At 45.8% G+C, this 12,858-nt stretch overlaps 1 protein-coding gene across 1 annotated transcript in view; it reads right to left on the bottom strand.

Moving 5' to 3' along the window:
- Positions 1–1,726: 1,726 nt before the first annotated feature.
- The window catches only part of LOC144107622 (putative lysosomal cobalamin transporter), a 41,069-nt gene continuing 29,937 nt past the window's right edge, over positions 1,727–12,858 (bottom strand). The window contains exons 10-13 of the mRNA XM_077640723.1: positions 12,328–12,471; positions 8,229–8,271; positions 5,639–5,742; positions 1,727–4,366 (exon numbers count right to left, since the gene is read on the bottom strand). Of these exons, the coding sequence (XP_077496849.1) occupies positions 4,256–4,366; positions 5,639–5,742; positions 8,229–8,271; positions 12,328–12,471 (402 nt within the window). The 3' untranslated portion in view covers positions 1,727–4,255. The remainder of the gene's footprint in view (positions 4,367–5,638; positions 5,743–8,228; positions 8,272–12,327; positions 12,472–12,858) is intronic.

Raw genomic sequence — 12,858 nt, 5'->3', positions numbered from 1 at the left:
AGGGTGAGAGAGTTGCTGCTAGCTGCTATCACGTTACTCTACGTCACGGCAGGTGCGAGCGTCGTCGTCGGCAGCGTGATGGGACCCGGTAGGATTGCTCCCCCCCCCCCCCCCCCCCTCCCTTCCTGCCCCGTACTCTTTCTCGACGGCTTCATATTGCACGTTCTTCCTGCGGAGGATGCGGAGGCGCGGCCGAAGTAACCCGAAGCTTCTGCTGCCTAGAGGCGTCCGCGACGCCGCGTGTTGGGAACCGACAGCGCATTGGATTTGCTTGCTTTTGAAAAGGCTGTGTATTGAGATAAGGTGCATAAATAAAACAGAATCAACATTTGATGAGAGACAGAAAACAGTGAGAAAGGGGGCAAACAAATACGTCTAAATACATTGTACTAAAACCAAAATGTGATGCATTTATATAATGCAATGATCTACGTAAGAAACTGAATGATGAAGATGCTGCGATTCATCTTGGGTTGTTTGTGCATTACTTTTTAGAAGAATAATGCCAATTTGATGGCACTTTAGAATTTGCTTATCATGTGTATTATCTAGTGCTTTAAATGCTAGTCATTGAGCTTGATAATTATGCTAGCCAAGAGAGAGTAGAGCTGCATAATAATTAAAGAGCCAGCATATTTAATTCTGATACCCAGGTATTATTAGGTTCAGGATTCATGCTGGAGTAATAAAAAGTGATAAACTGCTTTCTGCGAGTACACACAAGTTGCAAATTGAATTTCAGAAAGTTTATTCATACAGCGTCACATCTGGCTGCTTCACCTACATATGCAAATTTATGCAAATGTTAGGTAATAACATAAATAAAGTGCACAATGTTAACAGATAATTTAAGTCACTAACATAAAGAACTTGTAGAGCTAAAGAACTACTGCTGGTACTCATCAGATTTCAAATCAGGGCTCCCTCGGAACCGCCGTATTGCTCACTAAGCCATTGCGTGCACTTGAGGCTAGCACGGGAGAAGCCGCAGTGGAACCGTTTTGCAACAGCCCAGAGAACAGGTGTTTTGACATCTCCATAGGCAGATGAAAAGGTGTATAGATATAAATGGTTGTACATAGAGAATAGCCAGAGTTAGTGAACGCGTCCTTCAGACAATGACCAACTTTTAAGCCTCATTGCTTCTTTCAGTTTTGTTAATTTCCTGGAAAAATGCAATTCTTATGCGCCTTTTAATGCTTAGAGTTTGTTCTCGAGAAGTTTGATGATTTCTGCTTATACATCTTATTGCGCTCTATGGTCATTAAAATTTAGCACCTATATTTGCTTTGGCAATGTGTATGTTCCACGTCGCCCATCAGAGCACAAGCGCTGAGGCGGAGAGAGTAGCGGGAAATGTGCAGTGGTGTATCCATTCGATAGAAACACGCAGCCAATACCATATGCATCGTAGCTGGATGACGCCATGCTATGCACCCATCTTGGGGAGAACAAACATGCAAAAACAGTAGATGAAGTCTGAAAAATAATGAACATGTTTGGGGGACACAATATTGTGTTTTGTTACAATAAGCAATTTAATTTCTATCCTTACAAACAAAAAGGAAGGAACTGAAGAAGACATTATTCAAGCATATCTTGGACCGATGCTTTGTTGTGACAAGGTTTCAAACGGCATCAAGGCCTCCATGAGCACTCTTCAGCAGGCAAACAGCACATCAACAAAGTTACGATAGTACACTAACAGCCAGCAAGAAGCAGCCACTGATATCTGATAGTACATGTTTATTTTTTCTCCACGTACAGTCTAATAATACATGTGACGTAAAGGGCACAGCAAACATGGAACATTTTCAGCAATCCCTGTTAGGATTAAAGATCTTCCAAGTACTATGTACAAGTTGTTCCACTCCACACACTTTACAGCACAAGTTTTACTCTACAGCTATGTTAATAAGAAGTGGCAACAACAGAGAAAAGCAGGATACCAGACTTTCTTGAAAGTTATTTTCAACTCAACAGAACTATAAATTAGCAAGCAGATAACGAAAATCAATCTTACCACTCTAATGCCATAACTGTTTTATGCTTCCATCCCTGCCATGATGAAGCATTGAAAAGGTCTTTCAAGGTATGTGATACTTGTTAAAAACAATGTGAATGACAAAAATACAAGTAGGACAGATGGCCACAGTCTCTCTTGGCAACACAGGCCGACAACCTTGAAAGCTGGGCCAACCTATCGCCATCAATGGCTTATAAGAAAATGGACTAAACAGATCTATTGAACGTGCAGTGCCTGTTCTTTTAGTGTGGTGCATCTGCACAGTGCTGAATTTTGCATTCGTCCTTATCACCTGGATGCTGGTTCCTTAGGGTTTGTCCTTTTAACATAGTGTCAAATCCAAGAAACCCCATAAAAATGATTCCTTCTCGAAAAAACAAGGACTAACAAGTTATACGACTACAACCCTTTGGCAGATCAGTGCATTGTGCACAAATCTTATTTACAGCTGCCTTAAGCAGACATAACTAAACTGTTTACCACAGCAAAGGCAAAAATTACTTCCCCAGAATTCCTCCCAGTAAGAATCCACCCGCATCAGATGCAGCATACTATGCTGCATATCCATCAAGGAAGTTTAAACCAGAAATAAAACTTTATTTTGTACAAAAACACTATAAATATAAATCTTGCACACATTCACTATAATAAACTCACACAAAGGATATAACTCGTCACACTCCAGTTTTGTGGTCTTTCCTGACTCTCACCACTGGAATGGATATCAGCTTTCAATCAATGCGCCACAGCAAAGAGGCATCAAATCTCGGACTGCAACTATCCACTACATCAGCAGCAAGCTGCGCCAATCAATATTGAAGACTGCACTGGCATATATCGTGCACCTCCATATTCATGTAGCATGCCTTCTCACAGGCTCTCTTCTGCTCAAAGCTCTTGACTTTCCCCTTCAGGCCGGCACAAAAATGGCATAGGCCTGATTCTGCAGCCACAACCACAATGGGTCAGGTCTCCCTAATGTGCACTAAACGCTACCCCCAACCTGCATGCATTGGTTTTTCGAGTGTTCTGAGACCACCGCAACCACCATAAAGAAGGACAAGTTTTGCTGGTATAAATTAGAGCACCCACACAGAAAGTTACAATGGCTCAGTGCAGAACTCCTTCCCATTTAGCTGCATGCAAAAAGAAGTTATATGGCAAGTTGCACTCTTTTCACAGTGATCAGTATCAGTTATTCAGCAGCATGCCAATTAGCTGCAAGAAAACGGTTATACATGAATATAACGAATTGCCATGTAGAGAATTTCTCGATGCTACAAGGCTTCTCAATACCCAGACACTGCCCCCACTGAAGAGCGTGTATCTGTGAACTCCACATAAATGTGGCGTTGTGGCAGTTAACCTGAATGTAACGAACTGGTTACGCCGACTATCTAGTGCTCAGTTACTTGAACTTAGGGTGAACCAGTCAAAAGTTTCATGACAATAAAATACAAACTGCCATGAGATGAACATCTACAATTGCAACGAGCAAATGCAGTCTACATGATGTGCCACGCTATAGCCGATTGGCACCTCTCCGTGGCAAATGCAACAGTCTCCACAGCTTTAACTTTTGCGACGCCACAGCAAGTTCATGTTCAAAAGAGTTCATGTTTAAAAGCAGCTCAAAACAACAGAAGGCAGCAAAGTAGGCACGGGGCGAGCCGCCCGTGCCCACTGCCGCTGCTCGGCTGCCTGCGCATTTCTGGTGCCAACAGCCGATGTGTGCCAGGAGCGAGGACGGTGGACAGCAGCGACTCAAGGCAGAAACAAGAGGCCATTTCCTCGGGCAACAGTGGCCAAGAAGACAGATAGGGGACACAGGGGAAGAAGCGGGTGCTTCCAACTCGCCTGCCTCTCTCACACAGTGTGGCGGAGATGATCATGGCTGCTGCCCAGTCGAGTTATCAACCCAGCCATGAAATGCTTCTCTGCGTTTACGACTTCGAGTAATGGGGAGGTGGCTAACTATGAAAATTTGCGAGGCAATTCAATCTACGTTGTTTTTCACTTTGGTTTCTGCTCTGCATTGTCCTTTCGAGTCTTCAGGTGAAAACTGCATGTACCAAAACCTGCATATAGCGAAAAATTGCAGATTTCTCTCAAATTCGTCACACCCGGGCATAACTGTGCAATGCTGCAGGAGCAATTGGTGCCAACTGCTCATAAGGATGGATCAAGTGCCATCTGCAGTTCAGTTGCAGGGCGGACAGGGGCAGCCTTTCAGGCACGCACAAGAGGCTCATCGTCGTCGTCCTCAAGTTCATCCGAGTCAACCTCAACCGATGACTGCCGCCCGCGGATCATCAGAATGAAGAAGGACACCACTGTGCTCTGCGCATAAAAAAGGAAGGCAAGACTGAGCACTATGGCATATGCAAGACGTGATGCCCTCTGCACCCCCACCACACGACATCAGGGACACCCTGAAAAACACTCAGGCTAGGCTCCGCACACGGTGTGAATTCTTTTGCTGGAAGTAAAGCTTTCTCTGTGAAGTGAATGTGTCCGATTCCAGCGATCAGCCCCATCTCATAAATCTGTCACTTGTTCAAGAGACCCGACCACTTGATCACTCAATCCAGCCAGTGTGGGCTAGGCACCAGTATGAAGGAAGTCTCGCCGTACCGGAAACTAAACCTCAGTGCTCCATAAATGATCAAAGCATGTGCATTCATTCAATGAACTTACAAGTCAAACAGAGTGTCCACTGTTGTGAACAAGACACACCTATTGACGTCAAAACACTACTGCCTCGTTTTTAACCAGCTTCACAGGTAAGATTTTCCTCTCAAGTATTTTTCTTTTCTGTGTTCGCTATTCATTGCCAGGGTAGCAGAGGGCCACCCCTGCTTTCAAGTGATGGTCTCTTTCTCTCTGCAGTGCCTTTCTCATTTATCCAGTTTTTGAAGCACATTACTGAGGAAACTATGGCCAGTGCTCTTTCAATGCAATCATGCTCACATGAGCATTACGCAATAAATACCATATGGCATCAGTGCAATGTTTCATAACTTGAAGAGGTTCAAGCCCATATTTGTAACCTTCAATTTGACACTCTGGCGGGGAATCATTTATAACAAGTGATAACACCTTTTGCCTTCCGTGAAGTGCATCAAGTGGGAAAGGTGATTACGCCTTGGCAACACCAATGCATGCACTCAACAACCATCAGGGTCAGAATATTGCGGATGCCAACCATGCGCTATTTATACTAAGTTAGGACCTTTCCAGACAATGTGCTCACATTTTTGCAAATGCCCAAATACAGAGTTTCTCAATATTATCTCAAGGTATCAATCAGTGGCATACATTTAGTGTGGCTCGGGCTGCTGACTGCGGTTAAAACTGGGAACAGCTAAAGCCCTGGTCTACAGCGACAGATGTGTGCCCTAACAAATGGCACTGCAACTGTGCAAAAGGAAAAAGCATTTATTCTGCATGTGACGACAGTAAGGTGCGTGCAGTGCTGACCTTGGCTTAACAGCAAACAATCTGCAGCCTCCCTGAACTAGTTCCATTATACAAGGTTCAACTACATACACACTGTTTGCATACATAAATGCACACACAGTCTCTGCTTGTAAAAGTGAAGAAAGTACTCACTCCAAGGAAGATCCAAGTGGCCCAGTAGTAGGCAGCACCAAAGACCCAAGCCTTGAAGAAGAAGCGAACCAGTAGGGCACTGCCTCTGCTCATCACGCATTCCTCTGCATGAACGCAGGCCCGCGATAAATTTGTGCGGCAGATACCGTATATACTCATGTAACAAACCCATTTTTTTTCTGTAAAAGTTGACATCAGTCTGGGGGGAGGGTTCATTTCATGGGAAAAAAAGTTTCAACAAATTTTTTTGGAAGGGTCGAGATTTCATGTCAAACCTCAGTCCATCCTTCCCTCATCAACAAGCGCATGTGGTCAGATGCGTTCGTGTAACTGGTGTTTAGCACAGTTCACTTTGAAGTGATCCAGCAATTTTGTGGTAGCCGCGGCGCCGGCCAATCGCGGCGAGATAACGCGAACATGCTGAACACCGGCCTTGAATTTTTACGCGAGGTTCAAAAAACACAGAGGACGGTGACGAGTGTGTAATGCGAATGTTTAAGCCTTAGCTTACAGCACACAACATTTTGGCACTCTGCCAAGTTCGATGAGTGCGCCCACGGCCCCTCCCCTCCTCCCCGCCCCTCTGGCAGGAGCTCTCCCCAAAAGATAAACAAGTGCTGATGTTATCAGCGGCGGGCAGCATCTTGGCACACTGCCAACGTCTGCGCTGTACAGTACAGTGGAGACCATAACTACTATTCAATCAGCATATAACAAATACACATAACTACTATTCAATCAGCAGCAGTGCTCACATTTCACTTGTTTGGGAGAAGAAAAGCAGCTGGTCTGGCTAATTCAGGCAGACACCTGTCAGATTCAATTATTTTGCTGGGTTTGATCTCTAACCCAATCTTTATAAAAGACTGTTGGAAAAATGCTTCATTATGCTTATCAAAAAATTACCCAAGATTTCAGCATGTAGTATTAAAAATTCCAAACAGCATTCAACTTGCATTATTAGATTAATTCATGGAATCAAAACAAGCAGGCATACAATTCTTGTCTGAGGATGTCTAATATTTGCACACTACTACATGTGTTTGTCTAATATACAGTTAGACTTCGATGCATCAGAGTGTTCTCGTTTCCACAACTTCGTGTCCATAGAACACCGCATGATTTAAGCTCCACTATAACGAAGCAAATTTTGCTGCACTTTCAGCGTGATGAAGTTTCACTGCCGGCTTGAAACGAATCCAAAGAAAACCTGTACCACGAGTTCAAGTGGTTGAGCAGTGTGCGTACCAAAGTTCGCACCAGAGCGCACGTATGAAAGTCGGTGCCACCCAGCTGACAGATGCAGAGTGAAAAGGCAGAAGAAGTGATGATGATGACTGCAGTGGCGAGCAAATCCACTAGAATGCACGAGTTTGCACAGCATAGAGGGGCTTTCAGCCAGTCAGGTAAGCCTGCAGCTCTTGTTATCTCCCATCTTGCCTATCTTGGCCCAAATCAGCAGCGAAAGTTTGGTTTATTAGGGTTTAACGTCCCAAAGCGACTCGGGTTATGAGGGACGCCATAGTGAAGGACTCCGGAAATTTCGACCACCCGGAGTTCTTTAACGCGCACTGGCATCGCACAGCACACGGGCCTCTAGATTTTCACCTCCATCGAAATTCGACAACTGCGGCCGGGATCGAGCCCGCGTCTTTCGGGCCAGCAGCCGAACACCGTAACCACTGAGCCACCGTGGCGGCAGCAGCGAAAGTGGCACACTGCCTGAGCTCGGAGGCAGTGTATCGCGTTTATCGATCCCAAGGCTCAGTAAAAGGACTGGAAGAGTCAGGGCCGTCGGCACACTTGCCAGGAGTAAAGCCAGTCCTATGCTTCATGCGTGACACCTCGCTTCACACCCAGACAATGTGTGCTTGCACTTGTGGTGAAAACAAGCGACCAGGTGCACGATGGGCACGATTTCATTTCATCAGGTGCTGACTCAAAAGACACTCCTCGGTCTCGCCGACATGAAGAAGTGGTGAGAGCAGGTGTGACTCGATCACCATCAGCCTTCCTTTGCTTCACTGCCCACGAGCCAGTGGCAGAATGCGTCGCTGTGTCAGCGACGTGCTCGGGTATTTGCAATTATGAAAAGGACGATGACAATGTTGAAACTCAGGCTCACAACGGGTGCACCAAATGCGGAGTACTCGACACAATAGACATGCTGAGGCGATTCGCGGCCCACAACATGAGGAAGAAGCAGTGAAATCCTTATGGGCTTATGAATGATGCATATCGCCGTTTTCAATAGCAAAGGATGTGCTGACGCAGCAGATTAATTTCACTGCAAATCAAGGTTTTTCGTGTGAGTGGGCCGCAACTTGTTTTGGGGATTCTCTGTGCACTAGGAGATGAATTACAATGTAGCTAAATTTCAGACGAAGTAAAACGCAGATTTTACAGACTTCATTATCTCAAGGTTTAACTGCAGAATAGAAGGCAAGAGAGGCAGTGGTCTCATCTCCTCTGCTGCTCTTAATCTGCCCGGCTGTTTGGCGATTCACTGGCAGGAAGAAATTTTCCTCTCAAGAAGCGAGCTTAGTAAAATTCTCCCATCCGAAAACAGATATAGGAGCAGTACACTCACCAGGTGGTGCATCCACGTTACAGGGCTGTGTGCCATTGACACCCTGCAAACGATACCGATGGGACACATTCAATATGGAGCAAGGGCATACAAGGCTGGTTTGGCTGATCTGCACCCCTCGTCCACAGAAATATGGCCGAAGATATCACCCTCACTCAAAACCACACCTCCCGGGCGAAACAGCTGGCAGCCTCCAGTGGAACAAATCTGCTAAGGTGTACTGTTACTCTACGATGTGTGGCACCTCCAGGAAGCAACAAACACAAAAAAGAGTCTGCAAGAGCTCCTAGACAACAGCACACTGACTGCAATGAGACCATCTTGAAGGAGGACACTTGCTCAGCCATATATGCTTTAATTTGTACATAGTTGCACAGATGCCAGAAACTGATGTGCCAGGTGATGAGCTTCATCCAGCTTTGTGTTGACCTTATACAATTGAAATTCTCACACACAGTTAGATGGAGAGCAAGCTGCCGGGCTAGTTGGTGATGCATGTTGTAAACTAGGAAGCGCGAAATACCGGACGAGGGACAAAGTAAGGGACACAAAAAGCGCCCGTGAACCTGTTTTTGTGTCCCTTACTCTGTCCCTCGTCCGGTATTTTGTGCTTCCTAGTTTACAGTTAGATGGATGCCCTTGCTTTTGTATCACTCTTGTATACCAAAGTACCGCTGTAGTTCTTTTTTCTTTTTTTCTTCTTTATTATGCATACACTGTCCAAAAAAATACACAACTGTTCAGATCCCTAGCCGAACAAGAACGAGCAGACATAAAACAGCAATGGTCCACAAAGGCTCTCTAGTGGACAAGACAAGAATGTCTTAAAGGAGAGCGCAAAGCCAAAAATGTCTTAAAGGAAAGCGAAAAGTTACTATCAATTTTTAAGTCATTGAGAATTCCATTCTAGATTTGGGTGCCATTAAGTTTGATTAGTCTTCGACCATAAGTATTACTAGCACGGTGGGTGGTTAAAATTGCAGCGGATTGCAGCTCTCGTGGTTCTGGTGGGAAGTCTGGAGAAATTTAAGCGTAGTGGGTCATTAGAACTTGCAATACTACCATATACTGCCACCCGCGCATAAGTCGACCTTTCTCAAAAAATGCCCTCCTGAAATTGGGTAGGAGGGGTTGTCGACCTATATGCGGAAGTGACCTATTTGTGGGGTCTATGGTTGTTTCGCTGGGATTGTGGGTAGTACGTGCCCTGTGCCAGTACATGCTCCCGACAGGATGCACTGAGCTCCATGCATTAAAAAAAAAAAAATTCATTTGTGTGCAAAGCGGCACTGCACACAAATGAACAAAAATTAGAACTGCGCGCCAATCACCTGGCTCGCCTGCACTGGTGACCACTTTCCTGAACGAGCAGTTGATGGCGCGAGAGTGAATTTGCGAAACAGAAGAACCACAGGCAGTTCAGCTCAGCACTTGTACAACAAGTGAAGAGAAGCATATTCTATTTCTGTTTCATTAGACTAAAACTGACATGTTTCTCATTCTTTAAACCAACTTTAATAATGATCATCAATTTTATTCTGAAGACATTTATGACACCTTGCCATCCAGGGGCATACTGATTTTACAAATTTCTTTTTTCCTGTTGTTACTGAACTATCAGTCACTGTGGATTTCAGTGTGCAAATAAATTTTCATATTATATACTATCGTCATGGTCATAGGGTGCATAAAAGTCAGTCTGGACTAATACAGTAATCCCTCGTTGTAACGAAATCGCTTTACTCTAAATATCGCTATATTCGAAAATTCTTGCGGTCCCGACCCAAACGCACGCATTTTAAGCCGCATTACTCGAAGTACACGAAGAGCTTGACCCGCCTAGAGCGAAGTGGCGAGCGGAGGAATCTCCACCGCGGCGGCAACCCTTTTGCGCATGCAGTGAAAAATTAATACCGCCGACGAATTAGTCTCAGGCAGGCACAGAACAGGCCACAAAAGTACCAAACCTACGACCGATGACCTGCCTAGTAACGGGTACCAAGCAAGTGCCGAGTGTCCCCAGCTGTTTACAGCGGATGCAAACGGAAGCGCGCCCGAATCGGTCGCAGTCGGATCACTGGTGTCCCCAGTGATAGAATCCAAACGAAAATACAATTTTCATGACATTTTGCGATGCCAGAAAACCGTGGCGACGTGAATGCCAAAAAGTGGCCAAAAGACCGCGGACAGACTTGCGCCGTAGCATTCCAAGGGGTGCGCTCAGTGAGCAAAATTTTACCGCTGTAAAGAACATTTCTGGCACTGAAACGTGCCAAAAAGCACAAAAAAAAGTGTCCCTCTTGATTATGAGCCCATTCATACTTGCCAGTCGCGAGCGAGGTGAGCTTTCGGCAACGAACTGAGCTGCTCCCTGGCTGCCGTAGTCGTCGCTAAGCCTAACCTTTTCACATCGGCCAAAGTAGACGAAACTCTCCAAAGCGCACGAACAACGTCATTGAAGAGATTTCGCTTCAAACGAGAAGGCGACCCGCAGGTCGCGCTTGCAAGCATGAACAACGGTGTTATTGAGCTGCTACCTGGTCGCAAGCGTCTGCTGGTCGCACACCCTTTGCAGTGTTTGACGCGAGGAGCTACATTAACAAACCGGAAAGGCTACTTTGGGGAAGCCGGCCTAGAAATTTGCTTGCTGCTCATCATAATCGGCCTGCATCACAATAAAAACACCGCCCCTAGCTTCGTTTCACTTTTGACGATGCAAATCGACTGATAACTTGCCGAAAACACGAAAAATCCGAGCGTCGCCAGCGGCGAGTCAAGCTGTCAACATGGCAGGTCAACACAACCACGATGTTTCCCCGGCGATTTTCTCGAGCCGGTCATGCTTGATTCGCGCCATCTGACTAGACAAACCGTCTAAATGCATGGTAGGGTCATTGAATTTTGTTCCTAGACATCTGTCAATGACGCGGACACGACGCGCAGACACTCGAACCGTAGAATTAGAACAGTGTCGTCGACAACGGTGTGCCGAAAAACTCAGTTGCAAACCTCACAGCTGTACACCTCGGGAAAAAAAAACTGTCCGTAATTATGCGAAGCCCCTACTGCAAAACCGTTCAGTTTTCACGAACGCGCTGCGTACCTACAATGAGCGGCTAATCGTTTTTTGAGCACAACAAACACAACCTCAGACTCGAGCCACGGCATTTCCGTGATCCGTGACCCCCCCCGCATGAAAGCGGCCACTGCCTTCGCGATTCAAAATACCCCGAAGGTTGAATGCATGAGCGGCGACCGCGGTCTCGTGCAATGCTTGGTCAGAATAGAGCAGGGGTTGCACGCGCCCGGTAAGTACTTGACACAGCCAAAGCTCACTGCCTTTTTTGCACCTGAATAAAGCTTTTGCACCTGAATAAAACTGAATACATTTTATTTTGACTTCCTCGCCGTAGCGGTGCAATTAAAGCCTGACTGCTTTAGATTTTCTCCGGTGGTCGCTTATATCGAATTACCATTTATAACGAATTTTTTCGCCGTCCCGCTGACTTCATTATAACGGGGGATTACTGTATGTCGCTCAGCACGGCATAATGCACCTGCATATACGATACAGAAGAAAGAGGCTTGGCTTTTCCACACATCTGACCTTTGCATCTGATGAATACTGGCGTTATTGTCAGGTATAGGGTTGCTGTATACTTCTGCACACACTGTCCAGTATATCAATAATCGTTAAAGCATAGTCAATTAACGAACTAGTTGTGCCAGTAACCTAAGCAGGCCCGATTATACAACTGTGTTAACTAAAGTTATGATCTGTATCATTTGTTAGTTTAATTTTAAACTCACCAATAGCCACAATATGGCCAAGATTGGCTTAAAATAGCATGTTATTGTAGAGTTTGGAGAGTGGTGAGCACACCAATAATAACACCACAATCAAGTTTTAATGGACAGCACAGAGGTGCTGTAGTCTATGTACAGAGTCCTATATTTATTAATTTCACAAGCACGTTAGTCATTCATCCTGTTGGCTACAAAAGCAACCTACAGTCTGGAGTCTCAAATTACAATGCTCTCCCTGAATAAGCAGCCAGAAGAAACAGAGCAGCATGCACAGTAAGCAGGCCTGGCATACCTCGAAACGCTGTGATCCGTAGGTGGCATACTGTGGGCAGACCGAGTAGACCAACACATTGAGGGCCAGCGCCACAAACACCAGAGCCAGGCACAGCAGCAGCAGTGCCTGTGGCCGTGCTCGGCCCATCCGCAGGCGGTACATCTGCACACAGGGCAAGCACCAGCCATAGTATGTGCTGTGCCTCTCAATTAATTCGCAGTACTGTGGAACCGGTGCCATATCGACATGTCGAAGTTCATGGAGCTGAACAACAGGAGCCATGTCAAGAAATCAAAAGGGCACCTGTCACTTGCCTATTCTGTTCCTATTTCTGTTCTGCTGTAGCTGAATCTGTAAGGCACTTGTATTGCAATGCATGCCAGCAACTGTGTGCAACCAACTCCCAGCCGCATTGTTTGTGCATATTCTTTCACGTCATTAGCAGTGTGGCCACTTTCCGTTCAAACACCGTGGTCCGGGTATGGGTGTCTTGCGTGCGTGTGAAGACTCCACCTCCACTACCCCCCTAGCAGATTGGAGCGTATTGGG

This window comes from Amblyomma americanum, chromosome 10 (genome assembly GCF_052857255.1).
Source record: "Amblyomma americanum isolate KBUSLIRL-KWMA chromosome 10, ASM5285725v1, whole genome shotgun sequence".
NCBI lineage: Eukaryota > Metazoa > Arthropoda > Arachnida > Ixodida > Ixodidae > Amblyomma > Amblyomma americanum.
This window is presented reverse-complemented; position numbering and strand designations above follow the sequence as displayed.